Source organism: Neolamprologus multifasciatus, chromosome 15 (assembly GCF_963576455.1).
Source record: "Neolamprologus multifasciatus chromosome 15, fNeoMul1.2, whole genome shotgun sequence".
NCBI classification, from domain to species: domain Eukaryota; kingdom Metazoa; phylum Chordata; class Actinopteri; order Cichliformes; family Cichlidae; genus Neolamprologus; species Neolamprologus multifasciatus.
Window position 1 is genome coordinate 7,990,011 of NC_140453.1, and position 21,544 is coordinate 8,011,554.

General features: G+C 40.0%; 1 protein-coding gene across 5 annotated transcripts in view; it reads right to left on the minus strand.

The window, feature by feature from the left end:
• The window catches only part of itsn2a (intersectin 2a), a 45,885-nt gene that overhangs the window by 19,821 nt on the left and 4,520 nt on the right, over window positions 1-21,544 (minus strand). For all 5 annotated transcript variants that reach the window (XM_085131951.1, XM_085131950.1, XM_085131949.1 and 2 more), the window contains exons 2-13: window positions 17,385-17,456; window positions 7,847-7,939; window positions 7,677-7,740; window positions 7,090-7,265; window positions 6,782-6,997; window positions 4,767-4,860; window positions 2,661-2,803; window positions 2,338-2,401; window positions 817-954; window positions 626-732; window positions 274-536; window positions 46-195 (exon numbers count right to left, since the gene is read on the minus strand). In XM_085131951.1, coding sequence (XP_084988077.1) covers window positions 46-195; window positions 274-536; window positions 626-732; window positions 817-954; window positions 2,338-2,401; window positions 2,661-2,803; window positions 4,767-4,860; window positions 6,782-6,997; window positions 7,090-7,265; window positions 7,677-7,740; window positions 7,847-7,939; window positions 17,385-17,391 — 1,515 coding nt within the window. In that variant the 5' untranslated portion in view covers window positions 17,392-17,456. The remainder of the gene's footprint in view (window positions 1-45; window positions 196-273; window positions 537-625; window positions 733-816; window positions 955-2,337; window positions 2,402-2,660; window positions 2,804-4,766; window positions 4,861-6,781; window positions 6,998-7,089; window positions 7,266-7,676; window positions 7,741-7,846; window positions 7,940-17,384; window positions 17,457-21,544) is intronic.

A 21,544-nucleotide genomic window follows, 5' to 3' on the forward strand; every position in this document is an offset into this window, starting at 1 on the left:
GTGAATTGTAGGTGTGAATATTTATCAGTGTCAATGTAGCCTCACCACAGCCTCTAGCTCCAACTCCAGACTCTTCTTTTTCGCCCTTAGTCGAGAGATCTCCTCTTGCTCCCCCTCTTTCTTCCTGCCCAGCTCCTCTCTTTTCGCACGCTCCCACTCTTCCCTCCGCTGGCGCTCCATCTCCTGCTTCGCTGCCTGAAAGTATGAGGACAGAAGGTTATCAGAGAAGACAATCGATCCCAGACAGCATCACCCGACTGCTCCGGCACTCACCTCCTTCCTCTCCAGCTCTCTCAGCCTCTCCTCTTCCCTTTGTCGCTCCATTTCTATCTGCCTCTCCAGCCGCCTCTCCTCCTCCAGCCTCCTCCGGTTCTCCAGCTCCCTGGCCTCCCTCTCCCTCCGTTCTTGAGCCTCTCTCTCCTCCCTCTCTCTCTTCTCCTTCTCCTTTTTCTGCTGCTCCTCAAGAGCTAGACGTCGTTTCTCCAGCTCTGCGCTTCCCTTTGCAAAGTTCTCCTTCAGCTTGTCCTCAAAGGACACTAAGAGGAGGGGAAAGAAAAAGGTGTATTACAAAGTAAGACACAGGACGTCCAATGGAACAAAACATGCAGAATTCACAAAGCCATACCGCTGCTCTTGTTCTTTTGAACAGGTTCTATCTCTGCTGTGTCTATTAAACAGGGAGTTATGTAGGGCCCTGTTCCATTAACAAGCTCATTGGACTTAATTCCTCCTCTGTAACAAAAGCAAAAAGAACATTTGTTCATTTATCTATTTGATTAATTTTTTTTTAAAATTGCAAATGAATCTCTGTGTTACCTCAGAGAGGGTGGTACTAGGTCTTGTGGCAGAGTGAGCGGTAGAGGGCGGCCCGTCTTAGCCATGTCCACCAGGTGCATGGCCAGAATGAACTCATCAGCCTGCAGTTGGCCATCCTTATCCACATCTGCCAAGGTCCTACAGACAAATCACACAGTGCTGTGTGTCAATAAAGACATCATGGTGAGAAGATAATGAAGTTAGAGATTTTTCACTGCAAGCACCCTTCTGCTGTTTCTGGCATTGGGACGGTAGTGGAAGGAAACTTGGGATATAAATCAAGAGTACTGGGCTCACAGACATTCATCAGCTGATAAAGCGGAGGAGAATGAGGGGATCATCACTGCAAACAAATGGTTTCAGATAATAAGTAATGTTCTTAGTACTGTCAGATATTACAGCTATAACGTTTATAAAATACTACTGAGTCTTATGACTTCAAATGTGTTATTTGCTCCTTTTGTGGCTCACAGTTCCAATAAAATACAGTACGATGCAAAAGTTGTGAGTCACACTTCATTTCTTTATATTTTGCTGCCAAGACTTTCCTCTATATTTTAAAGTGGTTTTGACTAGTTTCACTAGTTCTTTCTGAAAGAAACTAGTTCTGCTTTCTGAAAGTCTGTTTCTTTAGAAGTTGGCTACTTTTGACCTCATTTTCAGTCTAATCCATGTATTAGCCATTTTCAGACTAATTTTTTTGTTGTTGCTGTTGTTTTTTAAGCCACTTAACTCTGACCTATGAATTATTCAAGCATGAAAGAGGTGTGCTAGCTCAAGGGATAAACTAGTGTTGGTTGTACGCATAACATAAAACTTAGCAAATTGTCTGTTTAGGCACTTTGTTACCAGTAGCCTGTGTCAAACAGACAGCGAACAGGCAGCCAGCATCCTGATTCCTTGAATGTCCTTCAAGAAGTCTGGAAGATTGCTTGCCTAAGGAACGTGTTGAAGAATAAACATGGTCATATCAAATATTGACTTTTAAGCTTGCTCAAACTGTACAAACTCTGCTTTTGCCTCATATACAGAATTTATGTTTGCACCTATTTCCCATTTCCTAACAGTACAATGAAATGAGGGATGGCTCGAGATTTTTGCACAGTACTGTATAGTCAAATTAGAAATGCTTCAAAGCCAGCTTTATAAGTGGTTAAACTCTTTTAACACAGTCAGCGTTGGTATTTACGTTGTCTGCAGAGCTCAATTGTATTATTGAAGCACATAATCAATTATCTGACTATTAAAGAGTGGTGCACAGTATTTCACTTAACATAGTTCCATGCTTTTACTTAAGTAAACTCTCCTCTTAACCCCAGTTTACGGGTAAAATTAGGAAACTCTAACCTTTAACCTAAAACAGACTTCACAGACTTTGAGGTCTTGAAAAAAATAGGGGAAAGCGGCAAAAGGGTCCTCACTTTGCCAAAATGTCCTTACTTCAATGGTCATAAACTGTCACTGGTCCTCACTACGATAGATAGGCAAGAACATACACACACATACACACATTACACTCACCAGATGGTAGCTAACTGAGTCTGCGTCAGATTTGATGCCATCAGTGCATTTCTAACCTGAGGTCCTGCAAAGTAACACGTAGATCAGATCAGAACAGCAAAGTGAACTCTTACAGTGAATACGTTTGTGTGCTTTCCAAGTTCTGTTAAGTGCAGTTAAGAGCAATTACAGGAGAACGCGAGTGCATGTGTGCAAAGTGAAACTGACCCTAAATTGTTCGCTTTTAAACTCTGACAGGAGCACTCATGTGGAGCCTAGTGGTCCTGAGAATTTCATGTTTGTTTAAATTCATGCGTGTATGTTTGTGTGTGCACAGGACTTACCTGATAAGTAGCCGGTCATGAGCTTGTCTAGTGTGTTGAACTGCTGACGGTACTTGAGTCTTGAGGCCTGGGAAACGGCCCAATCACTTGTGCCCATCTTTGGGGAGTTACTGGCCAAAGATGTGGTGGAGGAGGAATTGGAACTATGGTAAGAGACAAGAAAGGTGTGTCTATATGTCAACAAATCACCTAAAGGGAACTGAAAAAGTATTATTATTATATTATATATGATCAGCCTTTTTCTTTCTCCTTAGACCACTAATTGCTTGGAGACTCCCCGGTGTTATTTCTCAGCTCTTAATTAACTGCAGAGGAAGCTGGTGCAAACAGCTAAGCAGACAATGACTTTTGGACAATGAAACAAGACAACATCATAATCAGCCATTCGGTGGGGTGCGGTGGTTGAATTGTTAGCGCTATCAAGTGGCTGGCTCAAACTGGGTTTACTCGAAGTCCTAAGGTTTATAGAATAAATCATGTTATAAATGTATGGTTACATTTGGCTAGTAGTCAGTGAGACAAGAAAAGTGCTATATAAATACCAGTCCATAATGAGTATGCCAGACCACATGATAGTCATGGTTGAAAATTGTAGCAGAGTGGGAACTTGCAAAACTCATTAAGGTTTCAGAAAGACAACAGGAGATGCCAAAGCATTGTTTTTCTGGATGTATATACGCACAGTAAAAAGATTGCGGAAGTACAGACCGGAAAAACCTCAAAGAACTATCACGCATCTGTCCTAATATTAGAAAGTCTAACAGCTAGAACTGGAAGGTAAAAGCAGCTGTGGGATTAAACTGCATCTATTGTACTTCTTGGTATTCTGGTGCCCTTAATAATGCTTTCCTTACCACCTACACCTGAGGTCAGGGCTTATTGTGTGAAGCGCTAAGCTATTCAAAACAATGAAATCAGATACTATTTGTGTTCTTTTCCAAACCCACTCAAAACACCGTGAGGTGGACAAAGGATATTAGATATTCAAGAGGATTTGGCTGTCAGAGAAACTGCAAGAGGACCTTCCAAACCTCGGCAGATATTAAAGTACATCATGCCAAAACAGAGATGAAAGCTTCACTGGCACATAAGTAAAACTACAAACCCCTCTAGTCGCAGTCTTATATTTCATTTTAGACATGAGCTAAAATTCAATTGTGATTTCATTTTAGAAGTGAGCAGGCCAAAAAACAAAGAAAAAACATCTATTCAGTGGGCACAAAACAGTATGAAATGACACACTAGGAGATCATTGATGTGATGGCCTAATTCCCCTAAAGTCACCAGCTAACCCCCCCCCCCCCCCCCCCCCCCCCCCCCCCACACACACACATATTTTAAGCTGCAGCAGCAATTTGGGCTTATTTCTGGTGACGAAGATTCAAGCAACTTATTTAACATTTTGTTTGCCTGTTTTATGTTACCTAATATCTTACCCTGAATAGGAATAACTGAAATGGGGACACAGTGGCTTATGGAGACCACAGGGACCAATGATCTATCTACCTTATGTCTAGGTGACTATAGACAGATGACTATATATCATTTACAAAAAAGACCATTGTAGTTGTTAAGAAAAATAGTCATGACTAATAAACCTTCATAGCATTCTAAGCATTTAAGATGACCTCGCCCATTGAGAATGCTTTTGGATTCCTGTTCTCTGACGTTTTCGACTCTAAACAAGACAACTTCCTGCTATTGCCAAAACCCTCTGATTTCAAAATGTTTTTCCTGTACTCAGTGTTATCTGGGAGTTTCATCTCTGTTTGTGCTCTAATTCTCAACCCTTTCCTGCTGAAATCACGGCATGACTGCATCTGTCTGAGTGCTCAAACAAGCGTGTGTAGATAACAAACGGGATGTTTTAAAACCAGTAAACCCTAAATTTAACTGACATAAATATTTCTAAATTCGTCTTTCAGCATGACTTCACTTATGTAGTACACACATGCAGCATTGATCCGAATCTCCCGTTGCGCCACATCTCAAAGGAGCTCTACTGGATTGAGATCTTGCTTAGTTTGAAAGCATTTTACTAGAGCCCAAGCACATCTTTATTACATGCTAATAACAGTTTAGTAATTTGCTCAGTAATAATCTCACCTGCTCGATCCCAGGTCGAGTAGAGAGTTGGCCTTTGACATGCCAGTGGACGGGGAGAAGGCCATAGGAGAGGAGAAGCCAGAGAGAGGAAGTCCTGTAAATGCAGTTGGAGACACTCTGTTAATGGTAAAATCTCCATTTGGGAAATTCAAAAGAATGTTTCAGTTTACACATGGTACTATATCCAGAACGTGCACGTCCTTTTCTTTAATAGATCAATTTATGACATTCTGCGAACATGCAGACTTCTGCTGCCCTTGGTGGTACGTACATCTTATCTTATCTGCTCATACTTTACAGTCGCTGCACACAGACCTCAACCAGCAAGGTTATTAACATCTGGGTAAGAGATTGTAGTTGGCTGCAACCACTTGCTAAAGAGAGTCTCAAGAGCTGTGGCACTGATATATTTTCATCAGAGAGGGAGAGAGAGAAAAAATGGAGGAGGAACACCAAATAAAAGGCTAATCTCACACTAACTCTTATTAGATTGCTCATTTCACAGCCAGAAATCATACTGGAACAGACTGAGTAAGATTAAAGAGAGTGGCCACGGAACAGATGGAGGAGGTGAGAAATGAAGAGAACAGACTGAGATGTAAGAGAAATCCAAACAGAAGAACTGCTAATGTATATATAACATATATGTTCCCACAGTTGATATAAATTAACTTTCCTATCTGAACTGCAGCAAACACTGAGTGTGTGAAAAGCTGCAGTGCTGCATCTCTCACACACACACACACGCACACACACAGATATGCCTATACTAAATGCAAAGCATGCACACATCACAAGACCAATATAAGACTTGAGAGAGTAGAAAGATAAGTTGCAGCTCTTTCATGTTCCAAGCGTAATCCTCACTGCTTTACTGCACCACTGAAGCTCAGGACATGAATAACTGACCCTTACACATAAAATATTAACAAATTATATGTAAAATCCTGTATGCACCATGCTCCATACTGTTCAACAAAAATCTAATCTCCCTGCAAAGCTGCTAAAAAAAAAGAAAGAGCAAAGAAGTTGCAGATTTCAGCTTTACCAAAAGACAAATCTACTTATTTCATATCACACACAACCAAGTCATGTTACTGAATTACACCAAACATTTATGTTGGGTAAACTGGGGTTAGTTGATTAGCTGACAGGTGATTTTTGGTTTATTTATTTATTTTTACTTTGCAGAGAGCTGGTTCTGGTGAATCATCAGAAACATTTTCGGTGGTGAAGATGGTGGCGATACTTAAAAGTTTTGCAAGGAGAAAAAGTATGTGTTTCAAAGTTGGAAAAGATTTGGAAATATGATTAGGCTAACATACTGTAGCTGAAACAATCGGATCATTTAAATGGATGCTACTTATTAGAGCCATACCGGTAAATGATTTTTAAGACGATAACTGGTCCTTTAAAAAGCCGATAATTCGATATAATTGTTCTTTTGTTTTTTTTAAACAAGTTTTTAAGTCAATTTTTGGCAAAATTACTGTTATTCTTCTACACAGTCTAAATTATCTTAGGTCAACTTTCTGGTAATTTCTTTAAGTAGCCTTCAGGCTTTTGAAATTACGTTCAAAGCTCTTCTTTGGACGACGGCTATCTTTTGTTCCATTCATAATCTAGTTATGACAGGCTGGTACTTTGTTTTATTTTTGTGAAATGTAAAATCTTCTGGTTTGTTAATCAGCTTTTTGCTGAGTGTCATTTTTAAAGGAATTTATCATATCGGTTTATGCAAGCAATAAGTGCAATCAGGTCATGGGACCCTGTTATGCAATGTGCAAAGTTATGAGCAGATTACAACTGCAGTGGCTTTATTTGCTTGTGAACAAGATAACATTGATGTGTGCCACTGAAATATCGTTGTTAAGTAAAATGAAATGAAATGGCTCTGGAGCATGACTGTTAGTCATGCTTCGGCCTATGTTCACTTTTAGGCCCATTGCTGGAGCTAATCCATTGATCGTTATCTATTTTGTTTTGCCCAGAATGGTTCCCACTGCAGAACCAACCTGCGTTGTTAGGAACGAGTGGTGGGGTGAGGAGGGTGCCGTTGTGGAGCCCACAGTTTCCAAGCGGGGCGATAAGAGGCAGAGTCACAGGCGTTGGCAACAGGGGTTGCATTGAGGGCATGGGGGGGTTAACTGGGATGGGTGTGAGGATGGGCATGGCTGACATAGCTGACATGGATGACAGACCAATTGACAGGTTTGGCATAGAACCCATTCCTATATGGAGGAAACACACAAAAAAAATCAATCATTTTGTATTTTTTTCAAATGCATAATTATCTCATTTTGGAGAAAATAAATGCTTGTACCAAATCGTGCTGAGGAAGCGATGGTTGAACCGCAATTGGAAGCAGGAGGCTGCTTCATGACGACTGGCAAGGCGGAGGGCAAGTTGCGTCCTTGAAGTTTAAGTTTGATGAGCTTCATAGCAATGGAAAACTCCAGTTTGTCCATTTTCCCATCACTGTCCATGTCGGCTAAGTTCCTAAAGGAGGGGAAGAAGAAAATTTGGAGTATATAATGATCCGTGTGTAGCAAAGTGTACATTCCTATTTTTCTTTCCCTCTTTATTGAAACAATAGAAAAAAAATCACTGGGGACAAGGTTGTGGTGGGATTGAATTCCAGTCTCATTATACACACACACACACACACACACACACACACACACACACACACACACACACACACAGAAAGCGAGTTCTAATTACAGGACGCCCCCGCCCTCTCTTCACTCACATAGTTTACTAGGTGTGGCAGGCTGTGAAGGAAATAAATGCTCAACAGGAAGCTGAACGCAAGCCAGTGTAACAAAATCTTGGACCTACTGACCCACTTGCTCCTGCTCAGCATTGAGTTGTGACAAGGACTTTGCCAAGTTGTCAGTCAGTGCTTACCAAATCTCAGCCAGGACAGAAGCAGGCAGGCCAGACTGCAGGAAGAATTTTCTTGCTTGTTCTCCTGCAGGTAAACAAAAAAACCATATGCAGCTCACTTACTGCTAATGACACAACCTCCCGTTAAACAGAAGCAAGTTCGTGGTCTGTTTCTTATGAAAACAGCCTACCTGAGATGTAACCGAGGACGGGAGAGAGGGTCTCAAACTGTTTGTCATGTTTCGCCCTCTCCTCCGGAGTAATGGCCCACACACTGGCTCCACCTGGACAAAACCAAGACACAGTTGTGGTATTTTAAATTCTAAACAAAAAGTGACATTAATGTTGTTGATGTGAGTCCAGCTGAAACAAAATATAAGTGCTGGCAATAACAGGAAGTCAAGTTTGAGTTCACAACCTATTTTTGGGCCTTGGCTCTTTAATAATAATCTGAGTCTGCTTGTAACCCCTCTGCACAGGACGCATAACAGCATGCCAGGTTTGAATGGCAAACCTAAAGAGTCATCTAAATTAATGGGTGCTGAACATTATAGTGTTTTTTAAAGATCTGAAGAAGTTAAATTATTTGAAAGGAAAATAGAAAAATAAAAATTGTTAGGCACCATCTAAATCAGGGGTGTCAAACTCAAATACACAGTGGGCCAAAATTCAAAACTGGAACAAAGTCGTGGGCTAACGTTAATATTTATTGAAATATATTTATTCCTCCAGATATAAGAATGAATCTTTTCTTATGGACTCAAACACATTTTGCTGAAAAAGTGAATATGGAACAAGCAAAGCTTAATACTAAACAATATATATATATATTAGCTGTATAATACAAGTAGGCCAGCTCTAATAGTAATTTGGTATGGCTTCGCGGGCCAAATGTAATTAGGCTGCGGGCCAAATTGGGCCCACGGGCCAGAGTTTGACACCTATGATCTAAATGATCAGTTACAAATGTTGTTAGCGTGGAGCTGCTTGAAAATCTTGTAATCTAATTTGTGGCATCTAATATAGACAACAAATACACCTTCTATATAAAAGTACAAGTAAACCAGAAAGGTACTATATCTCAGTATGAAAGAAAGTCACCCAGATTCTCACATAAAATCGATGAATTCTCATTTTGCCTATACATCACTGCTTCATTAAACACTATTAAATCTGGACGAGTAGTTAGATAAACCTACGGTCCTACAAATGCACAATATCAAGTGATGCATTGATGCGGTATGCTTGGTATAGCCCCCAGAACTTGGAAATAATCTGTAAGGAAGAAAAATGAACATAAAAGAAGAAAGCTCTACAAATTTAAGCTATTATGGGAGGGGAGTGATCCACCCGTCTCCACAAACAAATTCAAACACATTTAAAGTCAGCGATGGATCCCCGGGCAGATGCGCTAATACAAAATTCAGCTTAGTCTTTTATTCCTCTACCAAACCATACAAAATGTGTGCATAATTTCCGATCCAAATGAGATTTTCAGCTGAGATGAAAACTCTCTAAAGCAGCTCACGATGATGATTAATGTATAAAAATGTCCAGTCAGCTTTTTTTCGCCCCAGCTGCACTCTTGCATATCTCAAGGTAAGTTGAGGGTTGGCCATGAATTAAAGATGAAGTATGATGTGCTGTGTGACGGATTCGAAACTCAAGTCTTCCTCAATTTCACGGAACGACTTTTAACGGCGGGGGAGTGAAAGATTATATTCAAGGACGATAATCAATTCATCATTAAGGAAGAGCATGAATCCATCAAACCATAACACAATCGGGACATATTTTACACCTTCTGTCAAACTTCTTTCACAGAACTTGGAAGCTTTGAAGACATTTTGTGGCAAAGAACTGACGGTATGCACAGACGGCTCTCCCCTCATCGCAGCAACTGAACAACAGATGAAGATAAGGAGACAATGACAGATAATAAGCCTCGCAGCGCGTACAGAAGGAGAGGGATGTATAAAAGAAGTGACGCTAGGCTAATGCAGCGAATCTAGAAACAGGTTGGAATGGGAAACCGACACAAACACGACTCAACTGGGACAAACAACAAACTTTTTCGTGTTCTTTTTTAAGTTCTCTGCTCGACAGATGGGCTTCCTTCATGCTGACAGCTGTTACCATATTGATCACGGTGGTACAGACATAAAGCAAAATGTGCACCAAGATTTCACAAATAAATAAATAAATAAAGTGGGATCTAGTTTGGGAACGAAGGCAACATTAACTTGCGGTAAGGATCACGATCAAACCCGTTTTCTCACTTTTAGAATAAAAATAGCTCAAACCGGAAAATGCTAGCGTCTCAAAGATAACAATCAACTTCTTATTGTTATATTAAATATAATAATATTATATTATTATAGTAAAAGGAGAGAAATATTGAAAGACACCTCAAATTCTAATCACTCGAGTAGATTATAAAATATTCAAACAGACAAAAACTGTCTTTTCAGAACAGTAGCCATAATATTCGCATTTAAAAAAAAAAGGTCTTTTGAGCGATTACGGGTTCCTGTCTTCAGAGACATGGCTTCCAGGCTCTAATTTATTCAAGTGCTTCAGGAAATACCACCCTGCCCATGATGGAGCTTCCACCCTAGCTCTAACCCAAACAATCCACTGACCTTTGCTTAACATACTTCACATACAGAAGAATGACACAATGGAGTGTAGAGCTTCAGTAACAGCACGCTCCGTAGCCAGAAAATGAAAGTAGAGCAACTTTAGAGTTAAGAGCAAGAAGATCCAATGTCTTTTTCTAAATGTGGGAGCAGATACAATCAAACACTGATAATGGTTTGTTTGTTTGTTAGGAAATATTCTAGCCAAACCTCTGATATGGTTTCAGTGTCTACACAAACCGCCCGAAACCACCACCAGCAACGCCTGTTAAGGTGGACGCTTTTCCCCCGATAAAGCCAATGTTAGCAGCACACAGCGGCCGACCCACTTTTAGCCACCGTCAGCAAAATGCTGCCACGAAAAGGAGAAAGTAATTAATCTCTCACAGAGATGTGAGTATTCTTCACATTGTCTCATTGGCTGTGAAAGCCCCCATTTGAAGCTATTGTAGGTAAGAAAAGGAAGGCGAGATTTAGCACAGTGCCACTGGGACATGTAGCTCGCGTGGCCACATCCACAGGCCTGTCAGTCGATTCAGTCTGTGTGTCAGTGAGGGCTGAATGCTATGTGAGTAAGTGGGGCACTGCAAAGCTTCTTACACAGCCATGACCGAATCCATAGGGGTCTTCTGGAAACATGTGGCCACTCGGTATGACTCCTGATAAAAAGATGGCACAGTTCCGATTTACTAGTATACATAACCTGACACCGAACACTACAGGGTTCCTCAGTCTTGATACATATTCACAATATTTGCAAATTTCAGGCACTTGTTATGAAATGTGGATTGGGTATGAAAGGATTTTACACTAATTTGATTGAATATGATTTATGCTTTTAATAAGGCCGTACAGTACTGAGTCACCCTCATTTCTTTATATTTTATTGGGGAAATGAGAAATGTGTGCAGTAGTTTCATTACGTAAGGCATAAACAGACAATTCTAACATGGCATGCTTAGGCTGTCAAGGTTCTGGGTCATTTTGACCCAGCATCGTCTTTTTCTTGTGTTTTTGTATTATTCTGTATTATGGTTTAGGTTCTGATTCCTTAGTTGTGCTGTTCTGATTATTATTATTATTATTATTATTATTATTATTATTATCATCATCATCATCATCATCATCCTTGTGTTAGTGTAGGTTTAGTTCAGTGTCTAGTCTGCGCCTGCTGTGTTTCCTGTGTTACTTTGAAAGTCCGTGTCTCATGTCAGTGTGTCTAGTTTTGCTTCCCTTGTCTTGTTAAGTCTGATTTCTCCCAGCTGCGTTTCCCTCCTGTCTCCCATTTCCTGATTATTCCAGGGTGATCGTGGCTCAAGAGTTGGGTGTTCGTCTTGTAATCGGAAGGTTGCCGGTTCGAGCCCCAGCTCGGACAGTCTCGGTCGTTGTGTCCTTGGGCAAGACACTTCACCTACCGCCTACTGGTGATGGCCAGAGGGGCCGATGGCGCGATATGGCAGCCTCGCCTCTGTCAGTCTGCCCCAGGGCAGCTGTGGCTACAACTGTAGCTTGCCTCCACCAGTGTGTGAATGTGAGAGTGAATGAATAGTGGAATTGTAAAGCGCTTTGAGGGGTCCTGAAAAGCGCTATATAAATGCAATCCATCATTATTATTATTTAAGCCTTGTGTTTTCCAAGCCCTGTGTCACCTCGTTAATGTACGTTCACACCCTCATACCTGGCTGTGTGTTGTGTCTGCCTGTTGAACCTTGTTATGATTCCTAGCCTATTTTTTTTCTGTTCTTTTGCTGTCCAGCAATAAAAGCTGCACTCTCAGTTTAATTTCGCTGTCTTGAGTCCTGCACGTTGGTCCTCCACTCCTGCCTGCTGCACACAGATCATGACATAGGCAAGCTTTCGTGCAACATTTTTAAGTAATTTTCAAGAGGAGTTCTCTGGGACTTTACAAAGCACTTTTGTTGGTGTTGGCTGCCCTTTGTTCATTTCTCTGTCACGATTAGTCCACACTGCGTCATTTTGAGGTCCAGACTCAAACTATGACTGAGCCTTCACCAGCTTTTACAGAAGACTGAAGACACTCAGTTTTACCGCTCTCCTGACCTCCTCTGCACATAACGACAAAAATTCGAAGCAAAAATCCTAATTTGGATTCATCGCTCCATCAGACCTGCTGACACTGAATTTCCAATGCAGTCTAGTTCTTGTGTAATTTGGCATACTTGAGCCTTTTCTCTCCGTTTCGCTTCCTTAAGAAAGTTTTCTTGACAGCCACCCTTCCACTGAGACCAGTGAGGCTTGAGTGAACAGTACATGGATCAACAGAAGAGTCAGACAATTTCCCCCCAATTTATCACGGACATTTATCAAGAAAATAACTTTTAGATGCTGTTTGTCTGCTGTAGCTTTATAGGCCTACAAATGCACACCATGCTGACATATGCCAGGTTTTCAGCTAACACCTATTTGGGAATCACCTTGTTGGTGCAGAAAAACTATTTTATGCCTGTCACTGTGTCATCTCTGATATTTTTCACAGATTCAACTGAAGTCTGTAATGTGTAGACACAACACTTGTTCATAACTTGAATTAGGGGCCTTTTTGTGATTGAATGATTCATAGGTCAGTTTTAAGCAAGTAGTCAAGTACAAGAACTGGACTGAAAAAGAGACAAAAAGCAGTCAATGTAAAAATAAAACATTTAAAAGACCTTCAGAAAGCCTCAAGAGCACTTTAAAAAATTACAATAAAGTCTGGCTCCTTGGAAGCAAAATATATAGAAAAGAGCCATGACTGAGTCAGCCTGTATCAGTGTGAGTCACTGTACTGTGTGGTCTTCTATACCTGCTAGTAGCAGGTAATAGCAGGTATTTCATGTTGCCATTAAATCAAGAAAGTATCCTTTTTGAAAGTCAGTGTATTCTTCACCTTCAGACATTATTGAGACCAAACAGGAAAAAAAAAATCACATCCCTAACTCTTACGGAACAGGATCCACAGCACCATCATCTACAGACTTTATTAAACCAACAGTACCACAGCTCACCTACTCAGCCGCCTTTACCTTGTGTGCTTTCACTTCCCTTTGTCAGCCTGTGTGCCGTTGTCTAGGTGGCTGCTAAATCCTAAGGAGACGTGCGAGTCAATACCCCAAACACCCAGCTCCCGTACTCCGAGGGAAACCACATCACTGCTTTTATAACTATTTACATATCAAACACCTCACCCGGGGAGGACAAGTTGATGGTTCAGATAACTGCATTGGATCAACAGTCTCTGCAATGCTTCGGTGTACGCACAAACACACACTTCTCCTCTACGACTGTTGCATAAAATTCACCTGTTTTTAAAATTCACTGACTGATGACTGTGCAAATGCCTCATTGCAGGCTCACTGTGATAATGAGAGTGTAATAGCGCAAATACCTCTGCCTCCCATATAATATGTTCCCTCGGAGGAGCTCATCATATACCGATTACATGTTTCTTGATTCTCCCCTCCGTGCCATTCAGCTGGATGGGATTAAAGCGCAGAGAGAGGGTAGTTGTGCGTTTTGGTGCTCTGTTAGACTGAAAAATTAGGTGTGTAGATAAGACGCACATGCAGACACACACATTCCCTCTTAGGGGTTTTCCACAGAGGGCTTTGAGGAACAGTAACTATGTTCTGCGATCAAAGGATGAAGACAAAACACACAAACACACACACACACAAACACTACTGAGAACTGTGGTTCACAGAAAGGGCAAAAACGCTGAATCACCTTCAACTCGGAACAATAACAAAGACAGACACACAAAAAGCAGTTAGATAGACTTTCCTGTCATTTTTAATGTGCTCTTGAGCGATAGTTTTCTAGAGCTGAAGGTCTTTTAAAGTTTTCTTTCATTCCACTGCTTTTTCTCTTCTTCAATCCAGTCCTTGTACCGGACCACTTTCACAGGAATGTTTTGTTTTTACTTGGGTTTTTTTTATTTGTTGTTTGCCACCTAACACTGATGTATGAATCACTGAATCACAAAAAATGGCCCCTAACTCAAGAAATGAACTAGTGTTGTGTCTACACATAATAGCCAACCTAAAACTATCTAGATGAACAGCATCTAAAACTCATGTCCTTAAGAAATAGGAAACACACCAGTCAAAGACCTGACAGATACGTCAACCCCTTCAGCTGATCCATCTACAGTTGACTGAAGAAGGGTGGCTGTCAAGATGTCATTCTTAAGGAAGGATAACAGAGAGGAATGGGTATGAGGCTGAGGTGTGCCAAAATATACATGAACTGGACTCTGGAGTGATGGTTCTGAGGGAATCAAGAAAGGCAGAACATGGATTGTTTACATTAGAGCTGCAACGATTCATTGAGTATTTCGAATAATTCGATTACAAAATTTTTTTGACACAAATTCTCTGCTTCAACATTTTGTTTAATGAACAGTGGAAGATTACCTTTAAAAACGTTACTGGGAAAAAGTGAGCACCCATCAACAAACTCTGACTAGAGAAAAAAAAAAAAAAAAATAGCCAACTCTGTAGCTGCTCCATCCGCTGTCACGCTGTCATCCACAGTGAAAAATCTGCAGTAATCCTCCAGAAGTTGTATTAAAATATGCAGATGAACTTTTAACTGGGTCTGACACCAAATTAAATTATAAAGCTTGCTGAAGGCAGACAGCAGCCGTCCTTTTTTACATGGACTCGAACAGGGGTGAGTCTAAAGGGGGGCATGGTGTGCACTAGACCATATTTATTTCAAGGGGTTATAACATTTTTAGACTGAAAGTGAATTTCTATAAAATACTCTCTCAATTAAATTGTGTCAATATTTAAAAATATAAAAATTAAAGCTTTTTTTGCAGGGCAATAAAAATGTCCATGGGCCAGTAAAACTCTGAGCCACTGACCTGAGGGATTTTAGGGTGGACACTGAATTATTGTTAATATTAATTAAGGTCTACACCATCATAATGTCGTGTTTTCAGCAGCACAAAAACATTGCATCAAAGCACAGGGCCAATTTCAGAACACTGATATGTTCGCTTCTCCTCACTATAGCCACCACATTCTCCTTTAAAAGGCTTACAAACACAAAGTTGCTCATTCACTTGAACACATGCAGAAACACACGTACAAAAACTCAAAGCTTTCCAAGAAGTCAAAGTAAAGATGAACTTTCTATGACTTAGTTTTGATTGCACATTTATTTTATTTGACTTTACTTGAGAGTATTTATACATTTTTGCATTTAAGAAAATGTTTTCTTAAAAAAGAAATTTTCATATGGCACAAAGGTTGGGTGGGGGGGGGGGGGGGGTTGACAGATGAAACAAAAAACACTCAAATTTCTAAAATGAAAACAATAATCAGGATATTTTAAAAGACCTGTATTTTTTCTGTTTTGAATATTTACTATTGCTCAATAATAAGACAAAAGTATTTCTTATCCGATTACTCGACTAATCAATGAGATAATCAATAGATTAATTTATTACTAAAATAAATGATAGCTGCAGTCCTAGTTTACAGCCATCTGTAAAACACGGTGGAGGCTCCATCATGGTTTGGGGCTGCATCTGCAGCAAGTGTCGTGTGCTGAATTTGACGCCGCATCATGTGGAGCGCACCACAGTATTTGTGGCAGTCCTGATGCTCAATCATCAAAACGTTTATTTTGTTCACATGAAGTAGTGTTTTCAAAGGGAGAATCAGTTTGTCACTCATCCAAGTGACTTCTTCAGTCTCAGCTGACTGCAGGTTTTCCCAACCTTACAAAGAGTACATTTGCTGTGATGTCAGTTTCTTAATCATTAATATGCAAATTGTCACGACCACTGATCATTGATCAATGGCCATGAGTACCATTCACCATGTTAATGAATATACAGGATATACAGGATCTGCTGCTGCTGATATCTTAGGATGAGAAATCAAACAGAGATTATGAAACTATTTTACTAACTTTTAACTCAGTCACACTTATTTTGAAAGAATCATTTTACAATTACATTATCTTTAAAAAAAAAAAAGCTAACATGGTTATTGAGATCTTTGAGACTCTTTCATTTCCTGATTTGAGATATTTTTTGTTCAGGAGAACATTGCAGCGGCTTCGTGCATCTTAATAGCGAGCATAAATAGAAGCGACTGTGTCATGATACTGCGGCGGTACACGAAGCAACCAATGCAGAGGGTACAGTGGTGCCATAACAAATATTGACTTTCAAGCTTATTAACTTTTGTTTTTACCTTAAATACTGAATTTCCATGTAGGTTTGCATGTTTCAATAAATCGCTGCAACTATTTTCCACTTTCCTAGCAAAATATAAAGAAAGGACTGGCAGCTCTAGGCTTTTGCATAGTACTGTATAGTGAACCAAGTGTCCTCCACAGAGAATGAAGTCCCAGTCCCTTTGTATCTGGTCAAGTTTCTGGATTGCTACTCCAACTGTGCATGCATCTTAGTCCACGGAAATCGCTTCTTTGAAACTGATGGGGTTTATAAAGATACAAAAGTCAAAGTCAGAATCAAAGCAAGACAGCAGAGTTAGTCTGGAGCGCTAAACAGGCTGCTGCTGAAATGCCTGTTTTGATTTGACGTGCAACTACAGTGCATATAAACACCTTTAAAATTAATGAAAGACAATCCCTGCCATATTACTTTAGACCGACCCTCTTTCCAGCAGGGGTTTGTACAAGCTACAGCTCAATAACTTCCCCCCCAAAAAAGTAGGATTTAGATGGTTTTACTTAAAGCCTGAGCCTTGTCTCTGTTTGCAGATCAATATCCCATTAACATGATTTCACACCTCACACGTTACAGTCAAAACAAGCAGTCACTTGTAGCAAAAAAAAAAAAAAAAAGGAGTTCAAGCTGACTAAAGCACAAAGCAGATGCACTCGAATGTTCGGTCTTGGCAGGAGGACGGCCAGAGGGAGAGATTAAAGTTTAGAAATGAGGCATAACACAAACAGCCGCTTATTGGTCTCAGACCTTTTTCTGCCCTTTAAAGTAAATTCCAGCCCTCATTATTGTCTCAGCAGGACCACAGATCTGCCCAGCATAGACAGAGATGTTCTGAGCTCAAACACATGTCCGATAAAGACAAAAAAACCAAAGTGTTCTTACCATTCATGGTTGCAGGTGGAAAGCACGGGCAGAGAGGGAAGTCCTCTACTCAGCTGGCAAGCCCTCAGACATCTGCAGAGAAAGAGCGAGAGAGAGAGAGAGAGAGATGTGAGTGTGTTATGTGTGCATTTGAGTGTGTGTGTGTGTCACGAAGCAAGGGGGGTATAAGTGAGGAATGCAAGCAATGCAAGTGTGAATGGGGAAGACGGCAGAAATGATACACATCCATGCAGGAGCAAAAAAAAAAAAAAGGGGGAAAAAATCAGCTCCTTGTTAACAAAGCAAGGAAGGCAGAGTGAGTGGCCAACATGGTGAGGGATGACAGAGGAGGGGAAGAGGCAGAGGAGGGGAAAACGAAAAGGATGGGGACCAAATAACAGAGAAGGCCTACAGACAATGCCAGCACGGAGCAGTACACAAGAAGAGGACAGACAGCTGAAGAATAGAACAGGGGGAAGAAATGATAGTGGTCTGGGAGAATGGCTGCTTTTATTGCTGTCTGCTCTGAGATTACAGATGGTGGCTGTGTTTTCGAAATCTTGATGTATCAGCTTGTTTATTTTGTCTGTGACATTTTGCTTTCTATGTATCTCGTTTGTATAGTATGTAAAAATACACATTTCTGGACCTTAATAAGGCGTATGGATGCTCTTAGACAAATATTTGTGTTTTACTGAGACAAATATAGATATATGACCCTAATAAAGCAAGTACAGCTTGAAAACAATAAGAATTTATCACTGTTTTGGGTGCAGTCAGCATCTAAAGTGGTATGCCAACAGGGAGCCTGGCCCATCTGATGAGATTAATTGTTGGGATCTTTGGCATAGTCCCAGGAGCAGATAAGCCCATGCAGGTAACATGGAAAACTAGCTTTATGTGTAAGTGGTTTGATCCACTCATAAACACTGTTTGTGTAAGGCATGTTTGGAGGACTAAAAGTTAGGCTTTCAAGTAGGGCTGTTCGATATAACGATATATACCGGATGACGATATGAAAACGTCTATCGTTTCATTTTACGCTATCATTTGTTTCATGGTGTCGCAAAATAAACTGTTTACGGCAATATTTTTTTCATTGTTTTGATGGTCACTGCAGAATTAATTTCTTAAAGTTCTCTCTTTCTCTTATATTTAATATATAACCACACTACGAACAAACAAGCGACTGTTTTTATGCGATGGTAAAACCATCGCGTGGCTCCGCCGACCGCTTGTTTATTTTCCATGTAAACCTTTCACAATAAAGCTGAAGATCCTGTTGAGATTTTTCAAAATAAACTGAATTACGTGAAATAGTATGCACAGTGTTTACGGATGAGAAGCTAAAAAGAGCTGTCAGGTGCTAAAAAATAAACCTTAGAACATGCCAAAAAAAATTGCGGCCGTTTCAACTTACCGTATGTCTAAAAATGTATAGTTTCATGCATCGGTCAATCACTCGACTCCAGGTACAGGATACCCAACTGAAAACACTTCACACAAGTCGAGTTGCCCGAGATTCACAGAATTTACAGACAATGTAGAATTTTTGTGATATATATTGTTGTCGGGACGATAAATGTGTTATATCGGGATATGAGATTTTGGTCATATCGCACAGCCTACTTTCAAGCCTATGAAACCAGCTGCTAAGCATGGTGGTGTTAGCATCACGCTCTGGGGCTATTTTGCTGCCACTGCTACTGGTACAATGCACAACTTTGATGAAATAATGAAGAAGGAGGACTATGTCCAGATTCTTCAACTTCACTTGAAATCAACAGCTGGATAGTTGAAACTTGGACACGACTGGGTGGTCCAACAGGAACCCAAACACAAATCAAATCTGGTTTTGGGATAGATAAAGCAGACTAACATCAAGCTTCTGAAGGTTTTTATACTATACTTCAAAGCCAGGTCTGTGTTAGAAAACAATAATTAAAAGCCCCAAATTATCACGACATTCAAGCTTATTTTGCATATAAACCACACCTATAGGTAGCAACTCTTTCAATCTTGTTGTTAAGATTCTGTTAGCCGCTCCACTTCACTCCATCCATTTCCTCCTTATTTCCTCTCATTTCTCTTTGCGTGCCTTTAGCTAACAGGCAGTGTTTCTCCTCATCACTTGTGATTCTTGTCAGGTCTAAGCAATCTCCTTTTTTGCTTTCACTAAGTCCTTCCATCACAACTTTTTCCTCACTTCACCCCTCACTGTCTTTTTTTATTTCAACTCCTCTATTTCTTATTCATCATTCATTGAAACGTATCTCTTATGATTCCCACATAGTTTCTTTCCACTCCTACTCCCCTTCCGTTCTTATTACACTGTTGCTCCATCATTTGCTTCCCTGTTTTTGTGTGAATTCCTGGAGGGGAGACTGTGGCTATCTTGTAGTATAAATCACTGTCTGTACATGCCGGCACTGCCAATTACTTAAGAGAAATGAACAGCCCGCTGAGGCTTATGCTTCGGTATATTTCGAGTGTCTACGCCAGCGGCTCCGTGCAAACTTGCGCATATACAACATAGGCAACAAATAATTCACGCGCACTAGCAAACAATACTGACATTTATGAACTAAATTCCCAATTTTATGAAAAAAAAATACCAACTAAAATAGAAACACAGGAAGCAGTTACAGGAAAACAATTGTTTTATAGTGAATGGAGGCTGACACAAACTGTCTTCTGGGGATGAGTGATGATATAGATTTTAGGGAGTAAAATAATGGGCTAATCTTCAGCAATGGATTTCACAAACTAGCTCCTTACAGCATGTTAAACAGTACAGCCAGAGTACGATCATCTTTTTCTGCATTACACTCTGCAATAGAATGGTCTTCGCATCAGCGCATTTCAGATAACATATACACACCATTATTTGTCAGTTCTATCAAAAGCAGAAATATCGAATTAACAAAAGAATTCATATTCATGTATCAATGCAGAAGTAATTTTTTGTCATTTTTTTGTATGCTTGTAAGTTTTCTACAAGGGCATTTAATTAAATATCTGGATGCAATGCAAAAAATGTCTTACAGTTAGATCTATAACTAAAAGTCAGAGTCAATGTTATCGTCAGTTTTGCAATATGTACAGGACTAACACAGAATCAAAATCCCATAGTGAACAAGAGAGCTACGGAACTATGAGAAACAGATAAATATGAAGCATGCAGGATTGTGTCAAAATATTATTAAAGCTATATAAATTACTGTAGTTCTTTGTATAAAAATCTGCGAGTATACATGTATTATGCACATTACTGCCATCTATGTACATTACATTGTGCAAAATAAGGGACCATATCAATATGAGACTGAATGTGTATTTTACATCAAACAAACAATATGTAATTTCAGCTTTAATTAAAGCGTATTACATTAGCTATTTAAGAATTACAGCCATTTTTATACACATTTCTCTGAGCCTTAACAGTAATTGGATAAATCGATAGGTAGATTTGGAGTTGATTCCAATTGCTGAACTTGTATTTGGTAACCATTCAGTAAAAGTATGAATATGAGGTCCAGAGAGACATCAGTGCAAGTGAGGGAGGCTATCATTAGGCTGGAAAACCAGAGACAGATAGCAAGAATCAACAATCTGGTACATTCTTAAATAGAATGAATGCACTGGTTAGCTCAGCAACACCGAAATGCCTGAAATACCACAGAATTATTTCCATGGTTCTCAACAGCTTCACAACAACTTACAGAACCAATGCAAGAACACTCAGGGAGGCATAAACTCCATAAACAACCCAAGTGTTTCTCACACCAAAGAAAAAGGATATTCTTCAATGGTCAATCAGTCAACACAACACGGGATACTCTTTAGTTACTGAAGTTGAAGCTGAATACAGAGGCCGACAAACAAGCAGCAACTGAAGGTGGCTCCAGTAAAGGCCTGATAAAGTATCTTAAAGGACCACACACAGCATTTGGTGATGCCTGTGGGTTTTAGACTTCAGACAGTTATTAACTGCTAAATATTCTCCAACAATCCCCATATTTAAAATTATTTTAGTTGGACCAATTTCTTTTGAGTCTCTAAAAGTGGGGGACCGTGCTTTTGCTAAATCCATTAAAGACAAAAGTCTGCACTTTAATCAAATGTTGATTGTTTGACTTAAAATCCAGTGTGGTGGTATACAGATGCCAAATTACAACAAA